At 36.9% G+C, this 17,157-nt stretch overlaps 1 protein-coding gene and 1 pseudogene across 2 annotated transcripts in view; one reads left to right on the forward strand and one right to left on the reverse strand.

The window, feature by feature from the left end:
- Nucleotides 1–17,157, forward strand: part of Prkg1 (protein kinase, cGMP-dependent, type I) — a 1,159,533-nt gene that overhangs the window by 731,096 nt on the left and 411,280 nt on the right. For both annotated transcript variants that reach the window (XM_005385906.2, XM_005385905.2), the window contains exon 4: nucleotides 11,663–11,768. In XM_005385906.2, the coding sequence (XP_005385963.1) occupies nucleotides 11,663–11,768 (106 nt within the window). The remainder of the gene's footprint in view (nucleotides 1–11,662; nucleotides 11,769–17,157) is intronic.
- The window catches only part of LOC102012453, a 20,435-nt pseudogene continuing 16,336 nt past the window's right edge, over nucleotides 13,059–17,157 (reverse strand).

A 17,157-nucleotide genomic window follows, 5' to 3' on the forward strand; every position in this document is an offset into this window, starting at 1 on the left:
GAGTTTCCCTTTCTTCTTTTCAGACCAGATAGCCTCAGTTTATTCATCATTTTCACAGATCATTTCTCCTTCATTACCTGCTCCTTTATTTACTGGGGAGCATTTGTTCAGTGCTGCGAAAATGCCAGAGCACCCAGGGCAGAGCGTGGTAATGATTTGGATACACGACTAACAAATGAGACAAGCTAAAGTGGTAAAAGCCACAAGACACGCCCAAGCAGGGTGCTGCAGATATTAAGAGAGAGAAATTGTAGTTGAAGTGAAGTTGAATGCCCGCACAGATTAAGCAAGTTTTGACTTAGACCTCGTAGGCCTGCAAAATTGCTTTACAGAAAGAAAATTAACTGGAGTAAAGACCTAAGGCAGGGGAAGAAAGGCTGGATTTGGATAGGAGCCATTAGAATCTTTGACTGAAACAGAGATATGGGAGAAGCAGCTAAAGAACTATTCTTGGCTTGATATGTGGATGAGGTGTCAGGATAAACAGATTTAGCTTTATGTAGGGCAATAGGGAGCTATTGAATGCTTTCTCAGAGCAACAGGATTAGAATAGTGTTTTAATGAAGATCAATCTTTTAAAACTGATTAGGACAGTTGATTACTTTTTAAACTGTATTTCTTTGTAGATCTGTGTAGAAATTGTGTTTCTTTGTGATATTTTTTGCAAGATAAAATTCATAGTGTCTTAGTCTTTGCTACTCTCTTATCATCTGTAGGCCCTTGACTCCTCTCAGTCTTGTTCCTAACTGATGTCTAAGTTACACAGAATCCACTTGTTTCCAGGAGGTGACCTCCCTCTCTCCTCTGACTCTTTGGCCTATCGTATCTGACCCTTTGCCCATTCCACAGCTTTTCCCAGATGATGTAATGTTTATTTATTTGTCATTGTTTTTTCTTATTCCTACACATCCTGACTCCACTTAGCCAATTCCAAGCCTTTACGACTGATTTTTGCATAACACTGTATGATTACATTTTCTCTGAGTAATTTACTTTGGTGTAGCATATAAAGAGACAATTCAGCGTACTTCTGTGAACAAAGTCTGCAAGGAGAAAGACCAAAATAGTTGGAGAATTCGCAGCTTCTGCAGTCCTGGAACCTGTTGCTAAGCAGCACCTCTGTCTCGGTGCCTATGGGCTTCCTCCAAGAAAGAAGGAGACGTGGTTAGAGTTCTGCACGAATTAGATTAACACTGACACACTTGGACCTGCACTATGAGTGTCTTGGTTACCCACTGATGCTGCCGTCAGTGGCACTCAGGATAGTTTGCACAGCTTTGGTTTTTAAAGATGACTTCTTCATCACTACAGGGAGCTCCTGTACATGGAAAGTGGGGCCTGTGGATTGAAATACAATGGTCCCTGAACTTTGTCACCAAAAACCATGTAAAGGGAGAGGCAGCTCCTGATTGTGGGAGTTGAGAAGGGAAACCCTCTAAGCATGACAAGGAGATGACAGTGGGGCAGGGAGAGATGGGGAAAAGGTCAGGAGGAGACTGGCTAAGGCATAAAATAACTTTGAAGCTCTAGATCTGTTGAATGCTGTGTTACGATTTGCAGGTGTCTTGGGCTACAGTTTAAGGAATCCTCCCCACCTCAATTACTGAGGCCAGACTTATATTCCCTTTTGTTCCTTTGGTTTCTAAGCATTTAATGAAAATGAGATAGTGGTAAATGGGTCAGAGAAAATGGAATGAGAAAAACTGAAAGTCTGAGAAGCACCTATTAGCAAACTGTAGGATTCAAATGACACTGCCTCTTAATTATTATATGTGCAATCTGAGCAGTAACAGCCTGTCAGAGACTCAGTTTTTATATTAATAAAAAGAGAATAAGGATATCTCATAGGATTGATATACATTGAACAGTTCACACACACTGTTCTTGTCATAATGAGTAGTAAATATTTACTAAAGGCATACAAAGTAAGGATAAGTAGTATCATATCTCTATGCAAATAAATCATCATCCATTGCCCATTCTAAAATCCTTAACTTCTGGAAATATACTTAAATTTAAAAATCATGTTAGTTTACTACTTTCCAATAATTTTCAAAAGTCACTTTATAAAGTGCAGCATACAAAGTCTGAAAGCAAGCAGAATTGTGAGAAAGTGCTATTTCATTTCTACCTGCTTCCTTCTGGGGCAGCCCATTCCATTACTTTCTTTCAAATATATGAATATCATGAAATTAGTGGTGTTTTCCTAACATCACCGCTGTGATAATGATTATTCTTATTTGTAATATCCAGTTTTACAACTCATCCTCTTTATACAATATTAAATATATTGTCATTAATACATTTAATCATTAACACTGTATCATTGAGAAGGTAACTTTTTCCGAGAAGAAAGTTTAAAACACGTCCTCCAAATTAACAGTGAACATTTTGCCCAGTGAAGACACTGATGTGCTCCACATGGGTTGTCAACAGCAAATGGCCTCTTCTAATTATGTAGCATTAGTCGGAGAACATTCAGGCAGTTGGAATTGAGCTTAGGGCTAACAGATGCCATACTAATGTTGGGAAGTGGTTGCCGCTTCAGTGGAGCCCCTTGAGGTCTCTTCCAAGTCTCTAATTCTGTCACACTAAGTATTTGAGTGATCACAGATGATTTAAGTATCAAGCGGTGAGGGTTGGCATAAAGCTTCTGGAATGGTATAGCATAGAGAAGGCATCCAAGGGTATGAGCTGGTACCCTTTAACGGTGGAGATGAGGTAGGAGAGGAAAGTAACAGTGCCGTTCTCATCCTCCGTCCTCTGCTAAACCCTCAGGAGCTTCTAGTCTTTTAAAAGAATAGATGAACAAATATTTCACATTAAGAATGTTCCTTAGAAAACCAGACCCTGACTTCAGAAAATGAATTATTCTGGAATCTTAGTCACAAAGATTTTTTCCACATAATATTGGGGAAAGATGTTCAGACTCTGCTCAAGTTGAAAAATACTCTCCTCTAATAGAGATTGTGATGGCTGATAGAGCTTTCTCAATGAAATATAAGAACAGAGAAGGACTTCATCTAGAAAAAATGTATTTAAAACACACAAATCTCAATTTAAATATATCTGAGGAGCTCTTACTTTGTTCCATTTTAGGGAACAAGAGAGCTGTTTGGTAAAGAAATAATTATATGTTATGCATATTGCTAATCTACAACATCATTGTTCAACAAAAATTTAATGCTGTGTGTTCTGGTGGTCATACTAAATAATTGAAAGAAACAGGTAAAAATCATTTTAAAGGTTTATTTTTATTTGAAACAGTACATCAAAAATATTATTTTAACATTTAATCAATATAAAATTATTCATAGCGTATTTTACAACATTTTTCATATTCTCTTCTGCACCTTTTATTTCTTCTTCTTCCTAATCCTTTTGTATGTAGTTTAGGCTTATAGGACAGTTCAGTTCACAATAGCTATATGTGCCTAATAACTATCGTATTGAACAGTGAAGATTTAAAACCACCAAAGGCTAGGAAAGTATAAGCAGTCTTGCAGAAAGTTTGCTTGGAAGAGTCTGGAGAGTAAAATGTATTTAAAAGATACCATGATAGTTCATTTTATGTGTAAACTCGATTAAGCTAATCAACACCCAGATAGCTGGTTAAACATTTCTAGGTGTACATAGGAAGGCATTTCCAAAAGAGATTAGTATTTCAATCAATAAAATGAATATGGAAGATCCATCCTCAGTGGAGGTGGGCATCAACCCATTCATTGAGGGACCTAATAGAACAAAAAAACAGAAGAAAGGAAATTTTGCTATCTTCTGACCTCTGTAATTGTGCAACCCAGTTCCCATGATAAGCACCCTCTTATGTATCTACATATAATCACATGCCACATAGCACCATTTTGATCAATGACATGTGCAATGGGGGGGGTCTCATAAAATTGTATTACCTAGTGATGGAGCTGTCTTAGCTTATATAAACATGTTCAGTGACAGCCACACAATGATGAAATCACTGATCAGTGCACTTCTAAATCCATCTGATCAACTTTTAATTTGTTTAGTGTGATGAAATGTACATAGCATTAAATGTATCATTCTAACTTTTTCTAAGTGTGCGATCCAATGACATTTAAACACAGTCACACTGCTGTCTCAGCACCATCACTATCTACTTGCAGACATTTTCCTCATTCCAGGCTAAAATTCTGTCCCTAATGAAACGACTGCTGCTTTCTACACTCCTTCAGTCCCTGGCAGTCTCTATTCTACTTTTTATTTTTATCAGTTGGATGAGGCTAGGTATCTTCTGCCAGACCAATTAGACAATATTTGTCTATTTGCCTTTGACTGATTTATTTAGCAATTTTTTAAGGTTAATGTGTTATAGATTATATCAAAATCCCGTCCATTTTAAACTGGATATGTATATACCCACTTTATTGATCATTTTTTCCCTCGAAGAACATTTAAACTATTTCAGCTTTTCACATATTGTAAACAACTGTGAATATTGGTGTGCAAATATTTATTGGTGTCTCTGTTTTAATTTGGGTATGTGCTATTTTACTTCTCTACTACTAACATGCAAGTGTTCTAACTTTGTCACTGCTTCACCAGCACTTGTTGTGTTATTAAAAAACAGCTCATCCCAGTGGGTGTGAAGTGGTATCTTTTTGTGGTTTTCATCTTCAAATATTTAGTGTGATGAGCATTTTTCATATGTTTATTTGCTAATTGCATATCTTCTTGATTTATATATATATATATATATATATATGCAAAACTAATGCCCCAAACATTTACTGAGCTGATGCTTGATATTTTTACTTTAGCTTCATATTATTCCCCTTAATATATCTGAAGCTATGTGAGGGGTAAAGTGCTTGTCTTTGGGCTCACAACAACCTGGTATATTTATTGCTAGAATGCAGACATCTATTCATCTGTACCAAGTGATCACATGATGTTATTTGAATTTTTAGTATAGCAAGGTTTATTTAAAAAGCATCACAAATAGTTTAAAATATAATTTGATACTAATAATATAGATTACATGCTTATTTGACTGACAAGAAGTTACTAGGTTGGTCTATGATGTGCATGGTTCTTGCCCTTAAAAATTATTTTCAAGTACATCTGTACTTCTGAATAATATAAATGCATATATTTCCATTCATATGTCTGGGCTCTAAAGATGGATATTGGGACCAAATTTCTTTTCCCTGATATGTCTTGTCTCCTTAAGATCCTGAATACTTTTCAAATTTATCCACCTCTCTATCAAAACCTACCCTCCTGAAAAATTATAAGCACTGTTTGCTATCTGTAGCTGTGTCTGTTTTTACATCAGCCTCTACCTTTCTCACCTAAACTTCCCCTAATGGAACCTTCATGAAGTGAATCACATGCTTTACATCCCTCAGGGTCTTTTCCTCACTGACTGACAGATTTAGATTTGGCTCCCCAGCAAGGTGTACAAGACCCACAGCCATCCTGTTTCAGCTTCACTTCAACTACTTCTTACTTTACCCATCATCTCAGCCTACACTGGACCAGTTGCACTTTCCTCCAATAATCATCTTCTCTTCTTTACACATTCCAGTAAGACCCCGTTTTGGAAAGCATTTGTTGGTAATGTAGATGGAGACATTAAAGATACCTTGCAACTCCCTTGGAATGCTTAATTCTGGAGCAAAGTGTGGGAAGCTCCTGCTGAGCTCAGTGATAATGCTTTAGTTGCCGAACTGTGAAGATTCTAGGGGATTGTTGCAGCAGGATCTGGGGAACATTTAGAGAACTCAAGACTGTTGACTAAATGGTATAAAACTATTTTGATGTTTTAACAACAAGCATATCCATATAGATACAGAGCAGTGCAGTATTCTCCCGGCCCATACCACCCCTGAAATTGAACCAATGATGTCACACATACTAGGTAAGAGCTCTACCACTGAGCTACACTCCCAAACCCAGAGCAGGGGCTATTTATTTATGTTTGAGACAAGGCCTTGCTATGTATTTCAGGCCAGACTTGAATTCACTATGCAACCCAGGCTGCCCTCAAACTCATGGTAACCCTCCCGCATCAGTCTCCTGGGTGCTGGGATTACAGGTGTATGCTACCATGCCCAGCTGGGAACAGGGATGCTACCTACCTCACTTATAGCTTCACTATGGATATCTTTATGAAAAAAATTTAAAGCATAAAATATATGACAAATGAAACCATTCATCCTAAAATGCTGTGATAAAAAATTAATTATAAATGGTAATATAACAGTCTATTAAAATAAGATCTAAAGAAATACCTAATGACCTGTGATTTCAAAATAGTAATGGGTATGAATTATATTTAAGAAAACTATAGCAAATGCAGGATGATGTGAAACATAGTTATGGTTTCTATTGATGACAAACCACTTGTTTCTATTTATAATTTAAAGAAATGCTAAATTTTCCCTCCAAGGTAGCAAAAATAAAAGTGTTTTTTTCATTCACATTCAAGAATCCCCTGACTTCTATCCACAAACTTCTTCGAGCTTTGTGGATGGCAAGGGTTCAATTCAAGCTGTTACAACAAATGCCACCAACTGGATGGCTTAAAAAATGTAGTTCATACAGTTCAGTGGGGAGATTTCAAGATTAGGGGACCAGCAGCATCAGGTTTCTGGTGGTACCTCTCTCCCCACTTAGGTTGTCACGAGGCCTTTGTTTGGTGCGTGCATGAAGAACAAGCGATGGCTCTTATGTATCCATCTCTTTTAGTAATACCACTAATTCCATCATGTGGCCCTCACTTTTAGGATCTCATCACCTCACCTCCTCATACCTTCAATTTGGTGGCTACGGCTTCCACTTATGAGTTTTGCGGACACATAAACATTCACTTGGTATTGGTGCACACTTGTAAACTCAGCACTAGAGAGGCTGAGGCAGGGGAGTTATTTCAAAGTGGAGCCCAACTTCTACTGCATAATGCATTCAGGACCAGCAGGAGCTACATACTGAAATCCTGTCTCAAAAACAAAAAAACAAAAAAACAATCCCCAAAACATTCAGTCCATGACGCTAGGTATAAAAGTTCTGGCATAGATGATTGCTTTGTGAAAGGCCTTCTCCAGTCAGCCCTTCATGGTCCCTCACACAGAATGTGATACCTTTTCTGTATATTCATAGGCCCAGAAATGTCCCCATGGCAGCACTTCCCCATGGATTTGCTTTTCTCTTACGTTAGATCAGGAATCAGTCGGTGTTGTCTGTAAAGGACCAGATAGGAAACATTTCAGGGTTTGCAGTCCATATGGCCTCCATCTCACTTACTCAATTCAGCCAGAGACAATATGTAAATGAATGTGCATGGCTGGGTTCCAGGAACACTTCGATGGACACTGAAGGTGTCCAAAGATAAACCTATTTACTGAGAGTAGACTGCACCAAGACAGACCACAGGCCAGATTTGGTATGGAGAGTAATTTGTGGTCCTCCGCACTAGAAGACAAGTGTCTTGAGGGCAGGGACTGTAAGTTTGTTTTCTGCCTCCTACATCCACCACAGGATCTGCCATATTGATACAAGATAAATATAGGCAGAATAAATATTTGAGTCTGTCAGTGCTTTATACTTTCACATACTCTCTCAGTATTTTTCTCGAATTTGAACTGGAGAGCAGATGAATTCCCCAGAAGGAGAATTTAAGCTAAATCCAGATTTGTGGTCTCTTAGTGTAGCATAAGTTTGCGAACCCTGCCTCTGCAATCTTGGTGTGACTATTTTCTATGCTAACAGTGGCTTTAGTGTTCTTGCGCACTCAGAGGCCTGAGAATAATTGGAGTTTACGTTTGCTCCTGTGTGGAAATGACCTTAATTCAAGAAAATTATGCATGTCTGTTCAGCAAAGAATTTTAGATAAAATACTTGAGTAAAAAGCAAATCACTTCTGAACACTATTTCTGTGATATAGATTTCATACTTACATGTTCAATAACAGTAATCATTATGAAAATCACAGTAAATTTTTTTGGAAATGCCTATTCCCTAACATTCAAGGTAAGATTGAAGGTAAACAAAGAGGGTTTTTTTTTTCTTTATGAATGGTTTCTTTTTTTTTTTTTTTTTGTTTTTTCTCCGGTACCAGGAACCGAACTCATGACCTTGCGCTTGCCAGGCAGGCGCTTTTGCCGCTGAGCTAAATCCCCAGCCCCGATGAATGGTTTCTTTAAGTTATGGAAACAACAGACTTATAATCCAGTAGGCTATTTAAGAACCCTGTCGTTAATCATACCTCTACTATAATCACATTTTTTATAGAAAGGCTATGTGATTATTGGTCATGCTTACCTATCTGTAAAATGCTGACCTGACTAATACATGTATTAGCTGAATATAATAAAAGGTTTCAGCATCTTGTTCAAGGTCATGGATAAACTTACAATCTCATCAACTCATGTTCATTATTATGCAGCAACATGATCTGGAATGAAGTTTTACTTAGAAATATTTCAGCAGCTCAAGTAAATAGAAATTAAAACACAAGGCGAAATTATTGAAACTTGTGAACTTGTTTTAAGAAGTCATTTTAAATATGCAGATAATGAAACCTGGTAAATTCGTTTTAGATATTTTAATCTAACGTGTGAGCTTTTTGCAAATGAACTTCTGTTATATAAATTTGATTAATCAGAAAATATCTCTAATGCTTATCAATGAAAAGTTATTTCTAGTGATAGAGAAAATTGTAAGGAAAACTATACAGAAGGAGAAAGGAACTGTGAGGAATTATTATTTCTGGAAACATGATATAGACACAGGAAAGATAATAGCAATATCGGTAACGTGTGCTAAGAATACACACACACACACACACACAGAGCAGACTTTTGTTTTTTTTCCTATAACTTTTATATTCATTACCACTGTCCTTCCTTGGCTCCTGGCCTATGTTTGGAGCTTATCACTCCTTGTTCAAAACTGTGCATACAGCATATTATCAAAACAGTTTTCCATGCAAAGAGCTTTCATCATAACTACTCTTCTCTACAGTTTTTATATAAATCATTATTTTTGTGGCAGCAGTGTTCGTGTGAAGTCTGACTCAAGAGTTTCCTAATCCAATTTATGTCTCTTCTTAGATTGGTTTTTCCTAGGTAATGTTTTTCAGAGCCTATAATGGAAATGTCATATACTACTGTTAAGAGTGTGAGTGTGGTACATCTTTCTGCAGAGCAAAGCCTTAAAAATGTATGCATGCTTTACTTCACCTAAAATTCCCCTTAGAGTGATTTCTTTATAATGTGCCTAAAACTCCAAAGATATATAATGTTTATGTTTATATTTATATATACGCATGTATAAAATGGATGGAACTATTTTTATTGTCACTCTTTTTTAAAATAATCCATTTAGCCTGTGCATCCTACTTTGTCATTTGATAGGAGCTATATCTACACTGTGAAATGCCTAGGAACCATTAGGAGTCATGATAAATACCAAAATATTTTATTTATTTTTAATAAACATTTAAAATGTAGTACATACCAAATGGGTAACTTTTTTAGTTCTTCAACTAGGCATAGTGGTGCATGGCTGTAATTCTAGGACTACGGAGGCTGAGGCAGCAGAACTGCAAGTTGGAGACTAGTCTGGACTACATAGTGAATTCAAGGGCAGCTTGAACTACATAGTGAGACCCTGTCTCAGAAAGCTACACAAAACTTTGTATTATTTTGTTTTATTTTATCTCTGAGACTTTTAACAGGTTTCTGTTGTTCATGAAATTAATCCAGCTTATACTCCAGAACCCCTTATCAACTCACTGTCAAACCGTGTAGCATCCTGCAGAATCTCATCCATTTTAGTCCGTTTTATCTAGTTTGGATGCCAAGCTCATTCCTAGCTATGCTCTTGTTTGCCTGTTTACCTCACCCAGTTACCCTTAGTCAATCCGTCTATAACTCAACTTGTCTCATTTGCAGCTTCTTTTCTTAGGAATAATTCTGTGATCTTCCCAGTTTTGCATATTTATATAATCCATTCTTGTAGTGTGTCTCAAACAAACAGGTGTTCTGGAAAAGAGCCTGGAGTCATCAGAAGAACCACACCATGGCTGGAGAATACTTTCCATAGCTTTGTTTTTGATGAAGTATCACTTCTACAGGGTGTTTGGAAGGGAGCCATGCATACATCAGTTCTTGTTGCTGTATTCTTTATCTATTTAATTGAGCATGTTTTTCACCACTAAGAATCTGGCCAAGGGAGAAGTCATATTTTAGTTGTTTAGCTTCAACCATTTTAGGCAAGGGAAGACTAGATAGACTTAACAGTAACGTTTACCCTGGAGTTTAATATTCTTTTTCTTTCCTTGTTCCCCTCTTGATCCACTCACACACTGGGCTTAGTCTGGACGATAAAGAAGAGGAAATTGCACTTCTTAACTTTTTTGTTTGGCTCACAGAACTGCGTCCTGTGTCCATCCAACAGTCCAGCTCAAACCCCCATAATCTTCTCTCCACCCTAAGACCCTGTGGGTATGATATCTGCATTGGCTTTGTTCAACTTCATGTGATAATTAAAATATTTTCCATTACTAAGATTTAAAGATACATAGGTATATGTAGAGTATATGTATATGTAGAGAGATAACAAAATAAGATTCTCATATACCTATCACACAGATTCAATTAACAAGATATCTACTACGCTCAGTTTTTATTTATTTATTTGTCTTTTTGAGACAAAGTCTTGCTATGCAGTTCAGGCTAGCCTTGAGCTCACTTTGTAGCCCAGGCTGGTCTTGAACTCACAACGAGTCCTCCTGCCTCAGCCTCCCAAGTGCTGGGATTACAGGTGTGTGCCACCATGCCCGGCTGTGCTCAATTTTTAAAACCCAAGTTTATCTCCCTCCCTCATTCCTTTTCTTCAGATGGAACTGTGGGTTTTCTCCTATGCTAAGCAAATGCTTTACAACTGAGCTACATTCCCCAGCCTAGTTCATCTTAATGTACTGTTCCATTGCATACTAGAATAGCTATCATTTTTTTATTAAGCTTGTATATCAGTCATGAACTTCATTGTTCTATGGTATTCAGTTTCAACACTTAATTGTGTATTATCTAAGATAGTGGTATGTAAGAGTAGAAATTAAAATTAATAAAAAATCTAATAAAATTTCTATGTGGCTACCTTGTACATGTTACAATTTGCTAAACAAGCTGTGTATAGAAATGATAGTGTGATTCTTATCTGTATTATATTAAATTCCTCCATGAAATGAGTTTTTCCTCTACTTTTTATAAATAAAGTGTGCTTGTATGACTTATTGGTACCATTTTGGGTAATTACTACTGTTATTTCTCATGAACCTCTTTTTTTCCCTACACTATTCCCTTCACACACAGTTTTTGAATTAGTACAGATTTTCAATACTTGCTTAGGTGTTTCTGTTCCTTAAGAAGTATGAGTGGTGGCAACCTTCCTAGTAAGTAATAATACTGGAATGAAAGTTATGAACTACATTTGCCTGTAAGCATACCTGACTTTTTAATGAAAAGGACGGCATTGTGATATTAGCTTTAAATATGGGTAAGAGGTTAATCATTTTCTTAGCTCTCATGAATAAGTCATTTCTTTTCTAGGATGTTGTTCACAGTTGAAATTCTCTAATTAAATTTTCCTTGTTTGCTTGCTTTCCCTCTTTCTTCAGCTTTAGTAAACGTGAAACTCTGGGCCATTGATCGACAATGTTTTCAGACAATAATGATGAGGACCGGACTCATCAAGCATACCGAGTACATGGAATTTTTAAAAAGGTAAGACATTTTCTTTTGTGCTTTGGAGAGCATTTATTGTGCTTTCCTTGAATGCAGCAAAATGGAGAGCTTTTGCTTTTATCTCAGTTTTAATAACATAGCAATTGTAGAAAGGCGAGACTTTGGGCAGGCCTCATTATGTTTTTTGTGCCAATTTTCAGGATATGTGTTTAAATTAGAACTTAGAAGTTTCATCATGTGTACCCAGCCATTCGGCATTCTCTCTGGAAAGTATAGCTCAGAGAAACAAGAGAAAATTTGCTTGAACAGAGAAAGATATTGAGTTCATTCTACCCATTAATCCGTTAATAGATGTTTACAGCACTTCTAAACAGACCACACTGCAGGGCTCAGCTGTCTCTTCAGAGAATTTCTATGCAAAGGTCAGGTGACTAACCTGGAAAAGTTCCAAAAAGCAGCGGATTATCCTTAATTCTGAGTTTAATTTTCCAAATTAAATTCATTTTATGTTGCAGTTCTGAAGTACCAAAAACTTTTCTTTTCTTGAATCATATATTATCATAATTCAGTGTAGGATGAGGATCAAAATAAAAAGTCAGCTTTTTATTTCTTAGGAAAACACTCATTGAAATGATTTTCTTTGTCTCTAAGTCTGTTTTAAAGAAAATATAATATTTTATTATTTGAAATAATATTGGCAATTCTGATAACTTCAAAAAATTACCTTATACCAGCTTTCTTCTGAAAGCAGAAGCATTAAGCATTTACGCACAGATTATGTCAGCTAAAGAGAGTTTATCACTATAATATCTTGTTTGAGAGCTAGACCATTAAATCACTTTTTGTTTTATATTTTTATGTTGTGTGAAATAGCTAAAATGGAGGTAGCATGCCAAACTCACATTTTGCTTTAGTTATACATCTTAATGATACTTACTGAATTTTCTTTTTTGTAAAATTCCTTAATTTTTTATTCTTGGTACCACTACCACAATTTACAGGGCAGTATACTTGATTTAATGAAAAGAAAGAAAAAGACAAAACTACAACAGATAAAAGGCCTCAGGAACATCCATCTAATTGACGCTACATTGAATTAATCAATAGCTGCACTTTTTGCAAACTGTGGCTGTGGCAGTCCTGAACCAGAAGGGTTTCCTGTTTAAGCTGCAGTAACTTTTCTGACTATGGATCATCATTCCTTCTGTGGCAGGTTTTTACAGTTCCTCTAATGCATTTGGGATGATGGTCTCAAAGTAACCTGCAGCTTTCCTGACACCTCCTCGCTGTCTCTCCTGCTAAGAACTGTAGCCATTTTCTGTTGTTTTTTTAAAACCCTCTACTACCATATCAACCACTTCCACCACCAGATCCATAACAACCACCATAGAGACTGCCAGAGTTTCCACAAAAACTGCCCCACTTCATGGGTCCGTAATTTGATTGCTGTTGTCCACTATAATTTCCAAAATCATTACAGTTCCCACCACCACCATAGTTACCACCACCAAAATTTCCTCCTTCATTGTAACCATCATACCCTCCTCCACCACCACCATATCCACCATCTTGGTTTTCATATCCTGGTCCACCACCATCATACCCTCCTCTACTACTGTACCCAGGGCCACCACCATAGTTTCCACCATCACCTCCAAGTCCATTATATCCACCATCACCTCCTCCATAACTACCTCTGCTGCCACCTCCTCCACCACCATAGCCTCCTCTTCCACCAAAGTTTCCACCACAGCCAAAATTCTCTCTACCACCTCCAAAGTTTCCTCTACAACCCATAAAGTTGGTAGATCTACCTCCACGACCCCTTTGTGATCCAGAAGACTGCATCTCTTGTTTAGAAAAGGCCCTTTTCACGTCACAGTTATGCCCATTGGACTGGGGATTTAGTTCAGCAGCACAGTGCCTGCCTGGCAAGCGCAAGGTCGCGAGCTTGACTCCTGGTACCGGAGGAAAAACAAAAAAACAAACAAACAGAGTTATGCCCATTAACAGTGTGGGACTTCTGAACAACAATTTTATCAACTGTATCGTGACCATCAAAAGTTACAAAAGCAAATCCTCTCTTTTTCCCCCTCTGCCTGTCTTCCATAACTTCTATGGTTTCAATCTTGCCATATTTTTCAAAGTAGTCTCTCAAATTATATTCTTCTGTATCTTCTTTAATACCACCAGCAAAATTTTCTTCACTGTTAGATGGCACCAGGCTTTACTGAGTCCTCTCTAGAATCAACCCTTTTTGGTTCCACTACAGCCCATCAACTTTGTGTGGTCGAGCACACACTGCTGCATCCACCTCTTCAACACCAGAGTAAGTCACAAAAGCAAAGCCTCTGGAGCATTTTGTTTGGGGATGTCTCATTACCACACCATCTGTGAGTGTGCCCCATTTCTCAAAATATTCTCTTAAACTATCTTCCGTTATTTCAAAGCTCAGACCACCAATACACAGCTTCCTCAACTACTCTGGTTTCTTTGGATAATGGCCCTCCTCCCCCCAGCGGAGACTGGGATGGCTGGAGTCGAGCTGCGGGTGGCTGGGCTCCTGTTTTACCCTCATTTTTATTTTTTGGGGTCTTTTTGGGTTTTTTGCTGGTACTGGGATTCGAACTCACGACCTTGTGCTTGCCAGGCAGGCACTGTGCCTCTGAGCTAAATCCCCAGCCTCTTTTACCCCCATTTAGAGACTGGACTTGCCTCTCCCTCGAGTTCAATATGGGACTGAGAGGAAGAGGCTGAATTTTCTTAAGATAGGATTTTAATATTCTTTATTTGGATACTGTTTATGGTTAATTAATTTTACTTCTGCTTCATCTTTTATACATTTTTTATTTCCACACATTGTCTTTTTGTTATATTTCTTCTGAAGGGACAATAAAATTATAATTTTATATCAGCTGGGTGTTTTTCCCCCTCAGTATGATTGGATAAAATATTTAGAAAAGGTAGAAATATGAATTTCTATTTAAAGTTTAGTATAGTTTGAGGAAAATTGAATTATTCAGGTGCTGTGTATGTATATGATCCCTGCAAATTATGTACTGAAAGTTACTGTATAATTATTAAATTATATAGTACACATCTGTATGTATATGTATGTTGACAAATATGTATATATATGTGTGTGTGTCCATCTGTGTACTGTGAGAAACCAACAGGAGCAGAGACAGACAGAATGAATATTCACTTTAAGCCTTAAAGTTCAAGAGGTATTGGGTTCTTCTGACACAGCCAGATAAAGATCCCAATTGGTATCGATGAAATGGTTACTCATAGGTATATAATCTATCTGACATACCCCAGCACTGGGCAGCTGTAATGTTGACCTGAGCTTCCATAAATTAGTTGTGTCAAGGAAATAAACCAAAAGTTAAGACTATCTTGAATGAATCGAACAAGAACTCTTCTTCTAGTACCACTGTTTCAGGAAATTCCTATGTCACGCACTCTGTGTTTGTGTGTGTGTGTGTCTGCTTTAACTGACTCTGGGTATACTCTTTTGGAAGGGTGCAGCTGTCAAAACTGCCTTGGTGCAATGTGTTCTGACAGTTCAAATGTTAATAAGAGTTGGCTGTCCATAATGAGTGAGCATTTTTGTTGGTCAGTTTAGAGCAACAAAGCAAGTAGAGTTTAACTGGGTGAAAGGAAAAGAAGTGGGTACTGGCTTTAATGTCACTTTCCATCTGGCCACTCAATAAAACATTAAATTTACATTGTTGATGAGCACAGGACTAGGCTGAGTCCATAGAGGTGACAAGCTGACTATGATTATGTGTATTAATCTTTCTAAATTATGACTGTGACTGACTGGTTCTCTCTTTACAACCCTTCGATGACTCACAGTTCCTATTGTATTACAGCCTCAGTGGCTGGACATTCAAGAGCTTCCTACAGCCAGATCCAGCCAGATTTCCCAGCTTAATTTCATCTCTCCCCACACGAGTCCAATGATTCCACATACCCATGAATTTCCTGTACTTTCTTCCTACATGTCTATGTTCAATATTTTTTATCTTTTTGATTCAATCCAAAGCTGCCTCTTTCACTGACACTGACCTTCTTCCACTGATTAATAACTTCTTCCTCCTCTGATGTTTCATCTCTACTACAGGTTTTATAATATACTTTGACTGTAATCCAATTATTAAGCTTATTTCTACTTCTAAACTATATACTTTTCAGAGGTAGAGTTATTTTTCAAGAAGGTATTCTTCGGCATAAAATTTACTGCTTGATAGATAGTTTATACAACAGTAAGTATGATACCAGTACATAATTTTCAGGGATAATTGCAAAATGACAGTGTAGAGTCCCCTTTACAAAAATTTGAAATTTTCAAATGACAACACAGCATTAACTGAACATAGGCATCTTCTGAGTACAATATGAACGCTATGCTATATATCAAGTCACATATCCGTGAAGCTGAAAGAATGACAAATATTCATTCTTTCTTCATGTTCTCAGGTTTACTTTATTTGGTACCATTTATTTTGTATGGGTATTAAGAGATGTCATAATAATACCCGAGGTAAACAAAAGATATTGTAAAGAACTCAGAAGATTAAATTAAATTTTTCTCTTATAACTTGAGTTATTTTGTCTCCCTGTTTGTTGAATTCTCCCAAATAGTTGCTTCTCACTCTTTTATATCATATAGTATATTTATTTTACATAGTCATGGCTTCTTGTGTTGACTTACCAATCTTAACATTATAAAGTATAGATTTAATATTTTAAAGTTCTTTACAGAAATCCATTTGCTAAATAAAATTTTCATCTGAATTTTTCTACTGGAGATATCATATATTTTATACTATGTGAAGGATTTAAAGAGGTAAAGCAATTATAACATACTCAGAAAAATAAATGCTAGCAAGCAATAACGCAAGTCAACAAAATTTTCTCAGTGATAATCTTTACTGTATATCCTAATGTCTCCCTAAATGAAGAATTTCAGGGACAGCAACAGGCTAAAATAAAAATAATCCTATCTCATAGCTCTCTGCCTATGCTATCCTTTCTTCTAATTTTTCTAAATAAACAACTATATTTGAAGGCTAGAAAAGAGAACACATTCGGCAACTACATGTCTTACTTGAAGGCAAGAATTTTTCCTGATCTTCAAAATTAAGTTTTATTTTGATTACAATGTGTTTATCCATTTTGTAACTACCATTCATGTGGGTTGGCTCCCTATTTGCTACTAAATGCCACATCCAACTGTGATTCTGGCTCTTTAACCTGATTTAGTCATTTCTCTTTTGTGCCTGTATATAATATTCCCTGGTGCAAACACAGATATTCCTGTGCAAGCATAGAAGAGAGAGAGACAGAGACAGAGAAAGAAGGGAAGGAAGGAAGGAAGGAAGGAAGGAAGGAAGGAAGGAAGGAAGGAAGGAAGGAAGGA

Source organism: Chinchilla lanigera, unplaced genomic scaffold (genome assembly GCF_000276665.1).
Source record: "Chinchilla lanigera isolate Chin_1 unplaced genomic scaffold, ChiLan1.0 scaffold00024, whole genome shotgun sequence".
NCBI classification, from domain to species: Eukaryota; Metazoa; Chordata; class Mammalia; order Rodentia; family Chinchillidae; genus Chinchilla; species Chinchilla lanigera.